The sequence below is a fragment of the Schistocerca americana genome, chromosome 3 (assembly GCF_021461395.2).
Source record: "Schistocerca americana isolate TAMUIC-IGC-003095 chromosome 3, iqSchAmer2.1, whole genome shotgun sequence".
NCBI classification, from domain to species: Eukaryota; Metazoa; Arthropoda; class Insecta; order Orthoptera; family Acrididae; genus Schistocerca; species Schistocerca americana.
In genome coordinates this window covers 54,854,353-54,868,490 of record NC_060121.1, presented here as the reverse complement: position 1 = coordinate 54,868,490, position 14,138 = coordinate 54,854,353, and the positions used below count along the sequence as shown (strand labels likewise).

General features: G+C 48.7%; 1 protein-coding gene across 1 annotated transcript in view; it reads right to left on the bottom strand.

Annotated features, from left to right (window-relative positions):
- LOC124605870 (clumping factor A-like) overlaps positions 1-8,239 on the bottom strand; it is a 186,690-nt gene extending 178,451 nt beyond the window's left edge. The window contains exon 1 of the mRNA XM_047137817.1: positions 8,167-8,239. Within this exon, the coding sequence (XP_046993773.1) occupies positions 8,167-8,239 (73 nt within the window). The remainder of the gene's footprint in view (positions 1-8,166) is intronic.
- Positions 8,240-14,138: the final 5,899 nt, after the last annotated feature.

The following is a 14,138-nucleotide window of genomic DNA, read 5'->3' as shown; positions in this document are numbered from 1 at the left end:
GTGAAGATTATCACCTTTCCCACTATAACTGAGACTGCTTTGCGCATCAGAAAAAAACTCGCAATCAATATTGGATGGGATAATTTGTAACCGGGAGAACAAGAACTCTTCAGAAAATTTGCATTATTTATTGCCTATAGCTAATAACTCGTTTTTTTGTGTGATATAAAATTAAATATAGGATACATGAAACCAGTAGAAGAGACAAGCAAGACAGTACATTTCGTCAGACATTAAACCTAGCATTTTTACACTCTAACTTTGTTACAGATTTACATGACGTGCTTTCCTTTCTGGGAAAGAATCTATTACCTCATCAAAGATCGTCAAATGTTTTGCTACATGAAAAAAGAAATTATTTGGCTAATACTGAAAAAGCCGTTAGTACATACAATACCCAAGACTTGGTGATTTCTCAATCTGATAACGTGTTTGTCACTGCTAGATAAAACAAAATAAGCCTGTCTAATATTGTAGCTATCTTAACAAACACCAAATAAACGAGACAGTTTTGGCACAAATGGTCATTTTTATAACACGAGAAAATATAATTCACGAAGTACCAATATCAAATGCTTATCAAGCCTACTACAAGCAAAAAGCTTCATGTTCGGAAGTAGTTTCACATTTCATTCATATGCTCCAGCTTCCCAAGCATGAGATCGAAAGTAGTAGTACGAAATTTTTGTATAAAATTGGAATCGTCGCTGCTCGGGAGTAACCGAGCGGTCTATGGGCGCTGCAATCGTGGACTGTGTGGCTGGTCCCGGCGGAGGTTAGTCCTCCTTCGTGTGTGTGTGTGTGTGTGTGTGTGTGTGTGTGTGTGTGTGTGTGTGTGTGTGTGTGTGTGTGTGTGTGTGTCCTTAGGCTAAATTTGGGTTAAGTAGTGTGTAAGCTTAGGGACTGATGACCTTAGCAGTTAAGTTCCATAAGATTTCACACATACTTCAACATTTTTTTGGAATCGTCTTATTCTTACATAATTTGTGTGATGTCCCCGTTTCTGCTTCTTCGTTCTAATAAACATTCTTGTCGTGACTAATTACGTAACTTATTCTCCGGTTAGCTTCACTAACCCTGCCACAATCAACGGTTTAGTTATCCGGCGTTTATTCTCCGGTTAGGCATTATTAGGTGTTCATATATAGATGAGCGAGGTTTCTACGGCTGCTGCCCCCTCTCTTATCCCAATCACCGTCGTTCACGGTCTATCCAGTCTCCTTCATTAAGACTTCTTGCCGCCGTTGCTTCGTTGACGTCGTCTTTCCAACATCTCGCAGGTCTACCGCGCCTTCTTCTTTGATGTGGAGTCCATTACCATACCCGTTTTGGCCATCTTGTGTCTGGAATACGCTGTAAGTGACTATACCAGAGTAGGCGCTTCCTTTCTATCTAGTCTAGGATTGTGCTTTTGACATTCATAACCTCTCTGGTCCTATCACTTGTAATATGGTCAAGTCTGGAGTATCCACAACTTCGCCTCCAGAAATCCATCTCGACAGCCATCAGGCGATCTTTCTGCCTCTGAGTTAGTTCCCACAACTCTGCACCATGTGTTGTGATACTTCCAATAATTGAGCAAGCGTACAATGATCTCTTCTCCTCGAAAGCTAACAAGCTGATTACTCTGGTCAACAACACGCAATTCTAGGTAATCCAATATCTGAACTGTTACTGGGACATATATAGTTTGTGTGGGCTTGAACTATTTTATACCCAGTGCCGACTGTAGGGATGAATCAACTTATCGTTGAGGTATGAGTTTGTGGCAATATTGCTCTCAACGTGGATTGTGCTGACTGGTAGTATACCTACAGCTTGATCCGATGCATAAAATTTACTGGCGTCCCTCACCAAAACACGATCATTTGCAAAACCTAGCAGTGGACCTATTGAATCTGTCTAAAGTCGATCGTAGCTCTCTGCCCGTATCTGATTTACGGATATTAATGTTTGCCCGCAGTTCAATACCTTTTCCCGACTGTTTTAACACTTCGTTTAAATCATCAATATCGTAGGCACCAAGTTGTATTTGTAGACTCTCCTTCCGACCGTCAATTTCCAGATGCTCTTCGTGAAATTTGGAATGCTGTTATACGCCTCCAGACCAATCAGAGCAATACGCCAGTCCCCTGCACTTAAATCGGCGGAAAGTAATCTGCACGTAATGCTGATACTCGCTCTTTTAAAGTCAGTGTGTATGACATAGCATCTAAACCTCAAATGATGGGCGTGCGTTCAGTTATGGCTGTTTCATATGTGTGGATGTTCGCACACCGGCTCTGACAAGGAGAGGAGAAAGCGGGCATTCCAGACTTCTCACCGTTCAGTCTAAATATAGCGCGCATTCCAGAAGTTCGCTGATACAGGCGAAGGCTAATTTGCCATGGCTGTGATGAGGAACATAATGCGGAGATGCCCGCACAGGTATGTGTTAAAGTCCTGACATCGCCGTAGATTGTAGAAAACACGACTTTTGCTGGTGAAGTAGCGCTGTGAATCTTCAGGCGGCTGTAAATCCCCAAATGAATCGAAATATTGTACTGTATTCGCACTTTCCTTAACATACGCCACCCAATGGATTCCTGGACCCCCAGCAACATCTAAATTTACAATTCCGCACTCATTAGTCCGCCACATAGTCTCCGGTAATGTATCCCGCATAAAGACGCCACGGAATCCAGGAATGTGATGTTTCTCTTTAACAATATTAATAATATGTTTATTCGTGAGTGCTCGATCAGGTAGGATAACTAACGAACTTTTTTTATTTATGAAGAGACCTAGTCCTTTTCTGTATGGTTTAAAGTAGAGACCCTTTCCGATAGCTGCTGCTTCCGTGGCCCGATTATGTCTTCTGGCTTCCTCTAGATGCCTGTGCATTTTTGACGCTCTGGCTACAGCTGCAGCCCCACCTGTGAGTGAACCTACCGCCGACAGAGCTGCAAGGGCTGGAACGAGGAACGGAATAATTCCACCTGATGTGTTTGGTAGTGGTAGGACTCTAGGTGGTTTAATTGCAGTCTTCTTCGACTCCCCCCCCCCCCGCCCCCCCCCCCGCCCCCCCCCCGCCCCCCCCCCCCTTCAACACACGTTTAGCTGTACACATCGAAGTGAGAATACAGTTTTTCAAAGAACCTGGTGTGGTGTCACCGCCAGACACCACACTTGCTAGGTGGTAGCTTAAATCTGCCGCGGTCCATTTAGTACATGTCGGACCCGCGTGTCGCCACTGTGTGATCGCAGACCTAGCGCCACCACAAGGCAGGTCTCGAGATACAGACGAGCACTCGCCCCAGTTGTACGACGACATTGCTAGCGACAATACGGACGAAGCCTTCCTCTCATTTGCCGAGAGACAGTTAGAATAGCCTTCTGCTAAGTCCATGGCTACGACCTAGCAAGGCGCCATTAGCCTTACATAGTTTGAGAGTTATAGTATAAATGTCTCCAGAAGAACGCTGTATTCATCCACGAATAAAGTTAAGTATAAAGCAGCTACGTACTTTTCTTGCTACCATTCAATAGTTATCCTGTTCCAGAATTCACGCCTGTCTGCGTTAGATAGCGTGCCTATCGGCCCCCTCAAAATAAGACTGTGTCGGCACTTCTGTCCACACATCATTTGGCGCCGAGGCTTAACGGATCGTGTTCTTACTCATTGCTTTGCTCTGATTTGTCATGGCTTCGCCACAATCTCCAGATGTACTGTCTGAATTTTATCGCTTGCAGAATCAGCAGACGCAGGTGTTATTGGATGCCTTTGGACAGCTCGTCCAGGGTCAACGTGCCATTCAAACCGATGCGCCAGCCGCCGCTTCACCGCTACCGCAGCCACAACATGCTGTTGCACCGCCGTTTCGCAGTTTTAATGCGGCGCACGAGTCGTGGCCAGAATGGTCCCGACAGTTCGCCTTCCATCTCGCCGCCTACAGAACTCAAGGTAATGAGCGGCAGCCGTTTTTGCTTTCTTGTGTCGGTGTGTCCACCTACCGTGTGATAGTGAAATTGTTTCCCCGACGCGACGTAGCAACTCTGTCCTACGAGGAAATTTTGTCTGCTTTAGATGCCTATTTCAAAGACACAGTTAATGTGGTTGCAAAACGGTATACGTTTTTTCGTACAAAACGTACGGCCGGTCAAACGAATAGGGAGTGGGTAGCAACATTGCAAGGACTTACTAGGGACTGTGCCTGTGACTGTGGCCTTCTTATTCAGATACAATGGTACGTGATGCTATTGCACAGAACGTTTCTGATGTTCGCATACGGGAGCACATTTTGAAACTAGTTAATCCCTCCCTTCAACAAGTGATAGACATATTGGATAGACAAGACACACTTGACTGTGTTCAGGAATCTTTTGAAACTTCGCCAGCCGTGTGTAAGATTAACGGGCCCGCCGGGTGAGCTGCGCGGCCCGGTCAACTGCCCTCGCGCACACAAACGCAGCTGCCGCCGCGCTCTAAACCAGGTGTGCCGCGCCAGCCAACAAATGCAGTGAAATCATGCCCGCGGTGTGCTACTAGACATTCGCGTGAACATTGCCCATCGCGCCAAGCTATTTGCTTTTTCTGTAATAGGAAAGGACATGTTCAAAGTGTTTGCCAGAAAAAGCTCCGATCTGACAATCACAATCATTCCAGGCACTTTGCTTCGCGCCGGAATCGAACCAAGGACACTCAGGATCGTGGACCTTCGCCCATGGACATTCATGTAGTTAATTCTGATTCGTCCAGTGCCACTTTCTCTAACAGTGACTGTGTTCGTCCCACAAAAACTGTGCGTCGACGTCGCCGGAAATCACGTCAATTAGCAAGTGATTCTGTACAAGTGTCTGTTCAAATTGCACAAGACAGTCGCTCTTGTCGTCAGCAGGACAATAAACTTTTTGTAGATTTGGACTTTAATGGCAAGGTCATACCATTCCAGCTCGATACTGGAGCTGCAGTTTCATTGCTCAATCACGACACGTACAAACAACTCGGCACACCTCCGTTGCGTGCCGCAAATGTTCAGTTACATGGTTATTCAGGACAGAATATACCTGTGTTAGGACAGTGCAGCCTTCTTGCCACATACAAGGGACAAATAAAACTTGTGTCGTTTCACATTCTTCGTTCTTCTTCTGCAGTGAACTTGTTTGGTTTAGATTTATTTCAATTGTTTAACATTTCTATAGTAAATCATGTCCTATCAGTGAATCAACCTGTGCCTTCAGACAGTGTTTCTCGTCTGTGTGACGAATTTGCAGACATTTTTGCACCGGGCTTAGGTTGCGCTAAAATCTATGCAGCACGTTTGGAACTGAAAGTAAACGCGCAACCGAAATTTTTCAGAGCGCGCAATGTTACTCACGCATTGCGTGATGAGGTCGCACGAACATTCCACGATTTAGAATCACAAGGTGTGAGTGAATGTGCGCAATGCCTCTTCTCTTTCAGCTCCGCTTCATCGCTTACGCCGTACAGGTGTTCCGTTCGTCTGGACGACGGAATGCGAACGCGCCTTTCGCCAGTTGAAATCGGCGTTGCTTTCTAATACTTGCCTCACGCCTTTCGATCCCCGGTAACCCCTTTTGTTGATGGTAGATGCATCGGATTTCGAGATCGGTGCTGTGGTTGCGCACAAAGTTGGCTCGCATGATCGCCCTATTGCCTTTGCGTCAAAATTGCTCTCATCTGCGCAAAGACATTACTCACAGATAGAGAAAGAAGCTTTTGCTCTCGTGTTTGGTGTTACTAAGTTCCATGATTTCTTGTATGGTCGTCACTTTACCATCATCACAGACCACAAACCTTTGACATCGCTTTTTCATCCGAACAAGCCTGTACCTCCGCGTACAGCGCAGAAATTCATTCGCTGGTCTATTTTTCTCTCGCAGTACCGCTACGATATCTTCTATCGGTCCACTGCTAGGCACGGCAACGCTGATGCGTTGTCCCGTTTGCCTGTTGCTGAGGATAAAGCATTCGATTCTTCCGATCTTGCTTGCATGTTCATTGATTCGGAAACAGATGAAGTGGTCGAATCGTTTCCGATTGATTTTCGTCGTGTAGCTACAGCCACAGCTACTGACCCTGTCCTTGCTACCGTTTTGCGTTTTGTTGCTACGCAATGGCCTTTGTCAAAGTCTCGGATCGAGGATCCGTTGGTTCGCCGATTTTTTGCTCACAAGGAGAGACTTTTTGTTCGACGTGGTGTTTTGTTGTTGCGTTCTGATAATCAGTCCAGAGTCGTGGTCCCACGTTCGTTACAGTCCTCTGTTTTACGGCTTCTTCACCAAGGACATTGGGGTATAGTGCGAACGAAACAACTTGCTCGTCAGCACTGTACTTGGTTCGGAATCGATGCTGCGGTTACGAATATGTGTTCTTCTTGCATGGCGTGTGCCGAACAACAATCCGCACCGCCGTGGAAAGTCTTTGCATGGCCAAAAGCCACTTCCCCTTGGCAACGCTTGCACATTGATTTTGCTGGTCCATTCTGGAATGTTCGATGGTTGGTTCTGGTCGACGCCTTCAGTAATTTTCCTTTTGTTGTCTGGATGTCTTCCACGACGACCTCCGCCACCATCCAAGCGTTGTCTGCTATCTTTTGCATTGAAGGTCTTCCGCAGACTATTGTTTCCGACAATGGCCCACAATTCATGTCCGCAGAATTTCAGTCATTCTGCCAGGCCAATGGTATTCAACATCTGACATCCGCGCAGTTTTCGCCTCAGTCAAACGGTGCCGCTGAACGATTGCTCCGGACTTTCAAGTCACAGATTTTGAAGTTGAAAGAGTTGCATTCTCGGGAGGGCGCGTTGTTGCTCTTTTTGTCTTCGTATCGCTCTCAGCCCCGAGAGGGTCGCTCGCCGGCTGAGTTGCTCCACGGTCGCCCTCATCGCACCTTGATGTCTTTGCTACATCCGCCGCATCAGGTTCCTGTGCAGCGGCAGACTCCTGCTTTTGCTCCAGGCGACGTTGTATTTTATCGTAACTATCGAGGTTCACGGCGTTGGCTCGCAGGGCGCATTCTTCGCTGCCTCGGCCGCGCCATGTATTTGGTTTTGGGGGCCTCTGGTGAGGTGCGTCGGCATCTCAATCAGCTGCGCCTCTGTCGTCGCACGGGTTCTGCCGCTCCCCGTCTGCTTTCAGCGACGGTGCCGTCCGGTCAACGCCCTGGGGACCCATCTACTGGCTCGCCTCATCCCCAGGTGTTACCGACGATGCCTTCCATTTTGCCCCATGGCGACGCGCCGCCGCAGCCGCCGCCGCCGCCGCCGTCGCCTGTTCTCCCGCCGGCGCCGCCCGCATTCGACGCTTCGCTGCAGCCGCCAAGCGCCTCCCAGGGTCACGCGCCGCCGATCGCTTCCCGTGACCAGCTGTCCTCCGCCATGGAACTCTTGCCCGCTCCGGACCACATGACGTCATCGCGCGTCGGCTACCCCGACGCAATTGAGGTCGACCCTTCGGCCCCTCCTGTCTCTTTACGGGCGCATACACCGCATGTTGACGTGCACCCTGGACTAGGTTTTCAGGCGTTTCCTAGCTCCCCTCGGACTGAATGGCCGGGTGCGGGTGGCACAGCCTCGCCTGTTGTTAGGCTCCCCACCTCATCGCATACGTCAACATGGGGTCCTCCTCACGGCGGGCGGAAGCCTTATCTCACGACCGTTCGCCGATTTGCGGGGGAGGAATGTGGTGTCACCGCCAGACACCACACTTGCTAGGTGGTAGCTTAAATCTGCCGCGGTCCATTTAGTACATGTCGGACCCGCGTGTCGCCACTGTGTGATCGCAGACCTAGCGCCACCACAAGGCAGGTCTCGAGATACGGATGAGCACTCGCCCCAGTTGTACGACGACATTGCTAGCGACAATACGGACGAAGCCTTCCTCTCATTTGCCGAGAGACAGTTAGAATAGCCTTCTGCTAAGTCCATGGCTACGACCTAGCAAGGCGCCATTAGCCTTACATAGATTGAGAGTTATAGTATAAATGTCTCCAGGAGAACGCTGTATTCATCCACGAATAAAGTTAAGTATAAAGCAGCTACGTACTTTTCTTGCTACCATTCAATAGTTATCCTGTTCCAGAATTCACGCCCGTCTTCGTTAGATAGCGTGCCTATCGGCCCCCTCAAAATAACACTGTGTCGGCACTTCTGTCGACACATCACCTGGTTCCTCCTTCTTCGCCCCCAAAGCTGTTCGCGCTGCATTCATAGTTAGTTTGTAATTCATAACCCCCATGTCCAATTTAATTTTTCCACGCATGGTTTTATCAACTACGAATGCAGCAATGTGTTGACATATTCAGAGATCTTTTCTTCGTCTTATTTGCTTAGCTCTATCGGCTAATATTCGGTCGGCAACGTGGCATGCTGGGAGATCTTTATTTGCAGCGAATGCGAGGTCGTGTTCAAGGCAGACTTCGTCTAGTAGGTTAATACTGCTAACACCGCGTGCCAGGCGTTTCTGAAGCTTTGTCTCAGGCCCACAGAAGTTGTACCCCGGAATGTGCAATTCAAAAGGCAATTTTTCAAAAATACCACCTCCACCTCTTATGGTGTGCTGCCTATCATGCATGGTACGCTACTGAGGAGACAGAGGTCTACGCTTCCTGTTATACACTAACTCGTCAGCGTCAATCCAACTATTTTCTGATGATGGAAATACTAACAATTTAACTAGCGCTCTATTCCCGCGACGTCTTATCACGCGTTCGATGAGAAATACATCTGCTGCAGAACTCTTCTGCAATTCTTCTGTGTAAAAGCATCCAGCAATTTCTTCACCCTTGCCATCCTTTAGGATATATGTCCTAGGGTTCGTTCTGTGCACTTTGGATACTGTGAATATCTCCGCTGACCAGTTTGGTAAGTAAGATTTCTCGAACGCTGTCTTGTATTTTGAAATATGTACTAAGTCGCCTACATTGAACCTCTGTTTGCGCGGGTCCAGCATTTAATGTGGAAATATACTTCGTCCATGAGTGAATTATAGCGAACATCGGTCGGTCTCATTTTTATTGTACTATGTTTGGTTCGATAATACCGCGCAATTATTTGTGGGATGATATCTAGCCACTTGTAAGAACCGCGAAGATTAAACGGTATTCACATTTGAGCTTTCACCATTCTGTTCAAACTGTCCACGAAGCTAGCTTTCAGGTGGGTAAACGTCGAGTAGTCGTGTATCCCGTACCGCTCCATCACAGTCTTGAAATGTTCATAGTAAAACTCACCACCATGATCGGTTTGAAGATTGTCTGGGCATCGATTCGATCCTGTCTGCAGCAAACGCTCAAACACTACAGCAACATCTATACCGGTTTTAGTTTTGACAGGTAATGCCCATGCGAATTTAGAGTATATATCAATAACCATTAAAATGTATTTGAATCCATTATTCTCGTGTGAATATTGACTCATATATACAAGATTGGCCTGCCACAAGTCATCCAGCCGCTTAATCATGACATGCCTCGGAGCATATGTTTTGCGTGGTGGCTTCTGCAATTCTCGAACTACCGTCTTCATACTTATTAAATAATACCTCTCTCTCAAAGCTCAGAGATTATCGAAACAACCTCATTCGAATGAGCTGTACTGCCTGCAGCAGCCGAAGCCATCAACAGTCGAAGCCTATTAGTTCATCCGGCTCATCGTAATATATATACTGTGGGAGTTGATTGCTCACGCCTTTATGCTGAAAGTCTACACCCTCACCAATGCTTTTAGGATGCTCATTCACTAAAGGTTGTATAATGGCTCTGTATTTAGTTTTGCAGGTTTCTCAGTGTTCTGTCAGGAATTTAATACAGCTCAGTCAATTGCATTATTTCACCATACACTTTGCGATTATTGGTAGAGTATTTTAAGTTTTTTGAGGGCCTTAGGAACATTAGATTCATTAAGCCAGGTGTTCTTCTAAACTCTGTATCCCCGAGGCGTGTCGTGCTATCGGATAAACTTAGTTTGAGAGCCTAGCATGTATGGTCTCTCCCTGCTGACACCGAATGTTCTATCTTACCCGCCCAATACTGGTTGGTGAATTCTGCGATTGAATCATTATCACGCGAAGCCATCTTACTGATAGATTCGGTAACAGGTTTAAAAGTTTCTCTTAATGTTTGCTCGCAACCCATATGCCCCAATTTCTCTGGAACTGCTTTGTGTGCCTGAATGACTTAATGCTTTGTCGACATCTCGGAGCATACTAATCAGAGCTGTGCATATCACGTGGTTTTATATATGCTTTGTCGTTCTTCTTCTTCCCTACACCACCTCCTTCAATAACAACCACCTCAGCTTCTATCTTCACTCCAATTGCGCTAAATCTATTCTCTAGCCAATTTTGGTTAAGTGCAAGAAGTTTAGGAGTGTCCTTTAATTCCCTTACAAGCTTACCGAGTCTTGCCTCAAGATTCGTAAATTTCATATCGGTATACATGTGAGCATTCTATGCACACCTAACCTCTCAGATTGAGCGTCCGCCAAGCGTGCGAATTTGTCCATGGTGTAGTGTCTACTGACGCACTCAGCTATTTTGTACATTTATATATGGAGAAACTGTGGTGTCACCGCCAGACACCACACTTGCTAGGTGGTAGCTTTAAAGCGGCCGCGGTCCATTAGTACATGTCGGACCCGCGTGTCGCCACTGTCAGTACTTGCAGACCTAGCGCCACCACATGGCAGGTCTAGAAAGATGGACTAGCACTCGCCCCAGTTGTACGACGACTTTGCTAGCGACTACACTGACGAAGCCTTTCTCTCATTTGCCGAGAGACAGTTAGAATAGCCTTCAGCTCAGTCAATGACTACGACCTAGCAAGGCGCCATTAGCCTTACAGTGATTTTAATCAAAGTCTCATTTGTATCGTCAAGAGCGATGTCCCCCCCTGCGGGTCCGGGGATTAGAATAGGCCCGAGGTATTCCTGCCTGTCGTAAGAGGCGACTAAAAAGAGTCCATCCTCCTCACGGGGGCAGTTAGCACCTGCGTCCGGAGACGGACGGTTCCGCGACCTATAATTGTGGTCTTTTTGGTTTTTCACTTCTTGTTTCTTCCTTCCTTTGGTTGGTTCCTTTCTTTGCTCTTCTCCACCTCACTGTCTTCCTTACTCTTTCCCTTGACTTCTTCTCCTTGCCTTCTCACTGCCTCCTTCTCCTTGCCTTCTCATTGCCTTCTTCTCCTTGCCTTTTCTGGTCTCCGCCTCGGCGTTTGAGACAGTCTGTCCTCCTCCTCCCTCTCTCTCTTCTTTTTCCTCTTCTTCCTTCCTCCCTGTGCGTGCCTGAAGGCCGACCCACGCGTTCGCACGCGTAGCCGGTGACGGGGTAACGCGTAATTCCCCGCCCTGGGTAGACATGTAACGCACGCGCGTACCCCCTGGTAAAGGCCAGGCCTGGGGAGGGGTGATTGCCTGAGCTGATACCTTCTCACCATGCCGATTGGTCCCTCCGTCTGTTTCTCGGGAGGTGTGACCTGAGGTGTAAACATTCACCTAAGGCGGGAGTGCCCTCTGAGAGGGTCCCCACAAGGAAGGAGCGCGCCATCGGAGACGCTGGCAATCATGGGGGATTCCTCCGCAATGGATTCTACTCCATCTCTCTCGACTTTTGCCCAAAAACGGAAACGTGACCAGCCACAAAATGCTACCGCCTGCCCCACAGTTCCTCGTCGTTTCTCGATCTGAGGACGGAAAGGATTTTTCCTCTGTCAACCCTTTCGTTATCCAGAAGGGCGTAGATGCCATAGCCGGATCTGTCAAATCTTGTACCAGGTTGCGTAACGGTACCTTATTACTAGAAACTGAGAGTGCCTTTCAGGCACAAAAACTGCTTCGGGGCACACTCCTGTACATGTTCCCTGCCCGGGTGGAGGCCCACCGAACTTTGAATTCGTCTCGTGGTGTGGTCTATACTAGCTCCCTCGATGGATGGATTGACTGACGAGGAGATTCAATCTTTCCTCGCTGAGCAGGGCGTGACGGCTGTCCATAGGGTCATGAAAAAGGTCAACAATGACCTTGTACCGACACGGACACTTTTCTTGACCTTCGAAAGTGTTAAGCTGCCATCGCGCATCAAGGCGGGCTATGAGGTTATTTCTGTTCGCCCCTATGTCCCGACACCTACGCGCTGCTACCAGTGTCAGCGCTTCAATCACACTCGACAGTCTTGTTCCAATGCGGCTAAATGTGTCACTTGTGGCAGGGATGCCCATGAGGGTCACTGTCCACCTCAGTCTCCTTGTTGTGTGAACTGTCGGGGTGACCATGCCGCATCCTCCCGCGACTGTCCTGTCTATAAGGAAGAACGCTGATTCCAAGAAATTCGGGTCAAAGAGAAAGTGTCCACCTCGGCTGCTCGCAAGCTATTGGCTAGTAGGAAGCCCGCGCTGCTCCCAGCGGGGAAATACAGTACTGTCCTCGCCTCTCCTCGGACTACAAGGGAGGTGGCAACCCAGACATGCGATCTGACCTTCAGCACCACGGTCGTCCGTTCGGCCAGTGCTAAGATCGCGCGGTCGACGTCTCCTCTTCCTCCCATCACCCCACAGACACCAGCCCCTTCATCAGCTTCTGTTAAGACGAACACCCCGAAGTCAGATGCACGGGCCTTCAAGAAGGAACCATCCCGTGCAGACTTCCTACGTACCTCGACCTCCCAGCCTTCGACCGGTACTTCCACCAAACGTCCTTCCAAGGAGGCTCATAGGAAGCACAGTTCTCCTTCTCCGCCCCGGCGCATTTCTTCTCCTGCGCCACCCAGCGGTTGCCGCGCCTGGCCGCACCGCTGGTAGCAGAATATCTGGCCGTTCACCGGCGGAGGAAGCTCCCCCTCCCGGCCATCCTCCCAAGATGGCCGATTAACCTATAGACCCAATGGACGATGACTGTCCGCTTACTGATAGCGGCGGCAGTGCTCGCTCGAAGCCAGGCCCTCAGCGGCCTTCGAGGTGACCCCTTCTTTCATCTTCCTTTTCTTACGATGGCACTTATTCACTGGAATATTCGCAGCATTCACTCCAACCGAGAGGACTTGAAGTTGCTGCTCCGCTTGCACCGTCCGCTCGTCGTAGCCCTCCAGGAAACAAAGCTATGCCCATGCGTTCAAATTGCCTTGGCACACTACACCTCTGTGCGTTTTGACCTACCCCCTGTGGTAGGTATCCCAGCTCATGGAGGGGTTATGTTGCTGGTCCGGGATGATATTTACTACAATCCCATCATGTTGCACACCGGCCTGCAGGCAGTTGCCATCCGCATTACTCTCCCCACTTTTACGGTTTCCATTTGTACCGTTTACACTCCATCGTCATCTGCCGTTACCAGGGCAGACATGATGCAACTTATTGCTCAGCTACCTGCACCATTTTTGTTAACTGGAGACTTCAATGCCCACCATCCCCTTTGGGGCTCTCCACCATCCTGCCCGAGGGGCCCCTTGTTAGCAGACCTTTTCAACCAGCTCAATCTTGTCTGCCGCAATACTGGCGCCCCTACTTTTCTTTCGGACACATCTCACACCTATTCCCATTTAGACCTCTCTATATGTACTCCCCAACTTGCACGCCGGTTTGAGTGGTATGCACTTTCTGATACGTATTCGAGCGACCACTTCCCGTGTGTTATCCATCTCCTGCAGCATACCCCCTCTCCGTGCTCCTCTAGTTGGACCATCTCCAAGGCAGACTGGGGGCTCTTCTCTTCCAGGGCGACCTTTCAGGATCAAACCTTCCCAAGCTGCGATCGTCAGGTCGCACACCTCACGGAAGTCATTCTCGCTGCTGCTGAATATTCCATCCCTCACCCTACTTCTTCTCCACGTCACGTACCGGTCCCCTGGTGGTGCGCAGCATGTAGAGATGCTTTACGTGCTCGTCGACGTGCTTTACGCACCTTCAAACGCCACCCTACAGTGGCGAATTGTATCAATTATAAACGATTACGTGCTCAGTGTCGTCGTATTATTAAAGAAAGCAAGAAAGCCAGCTGGGCTGCTTTCACAAGCACCTTCTACAGTTTTACTCCTTCTGTTGTCTGGGGTAGCCTGCGCCAGCTATCTGGCACTAAGGTCCACTCCCCAGTTTCTGGCTTGAAGGTCGCGAATGACGTCCTTGTGGCCCCTGAGGCTGTCTCCAATG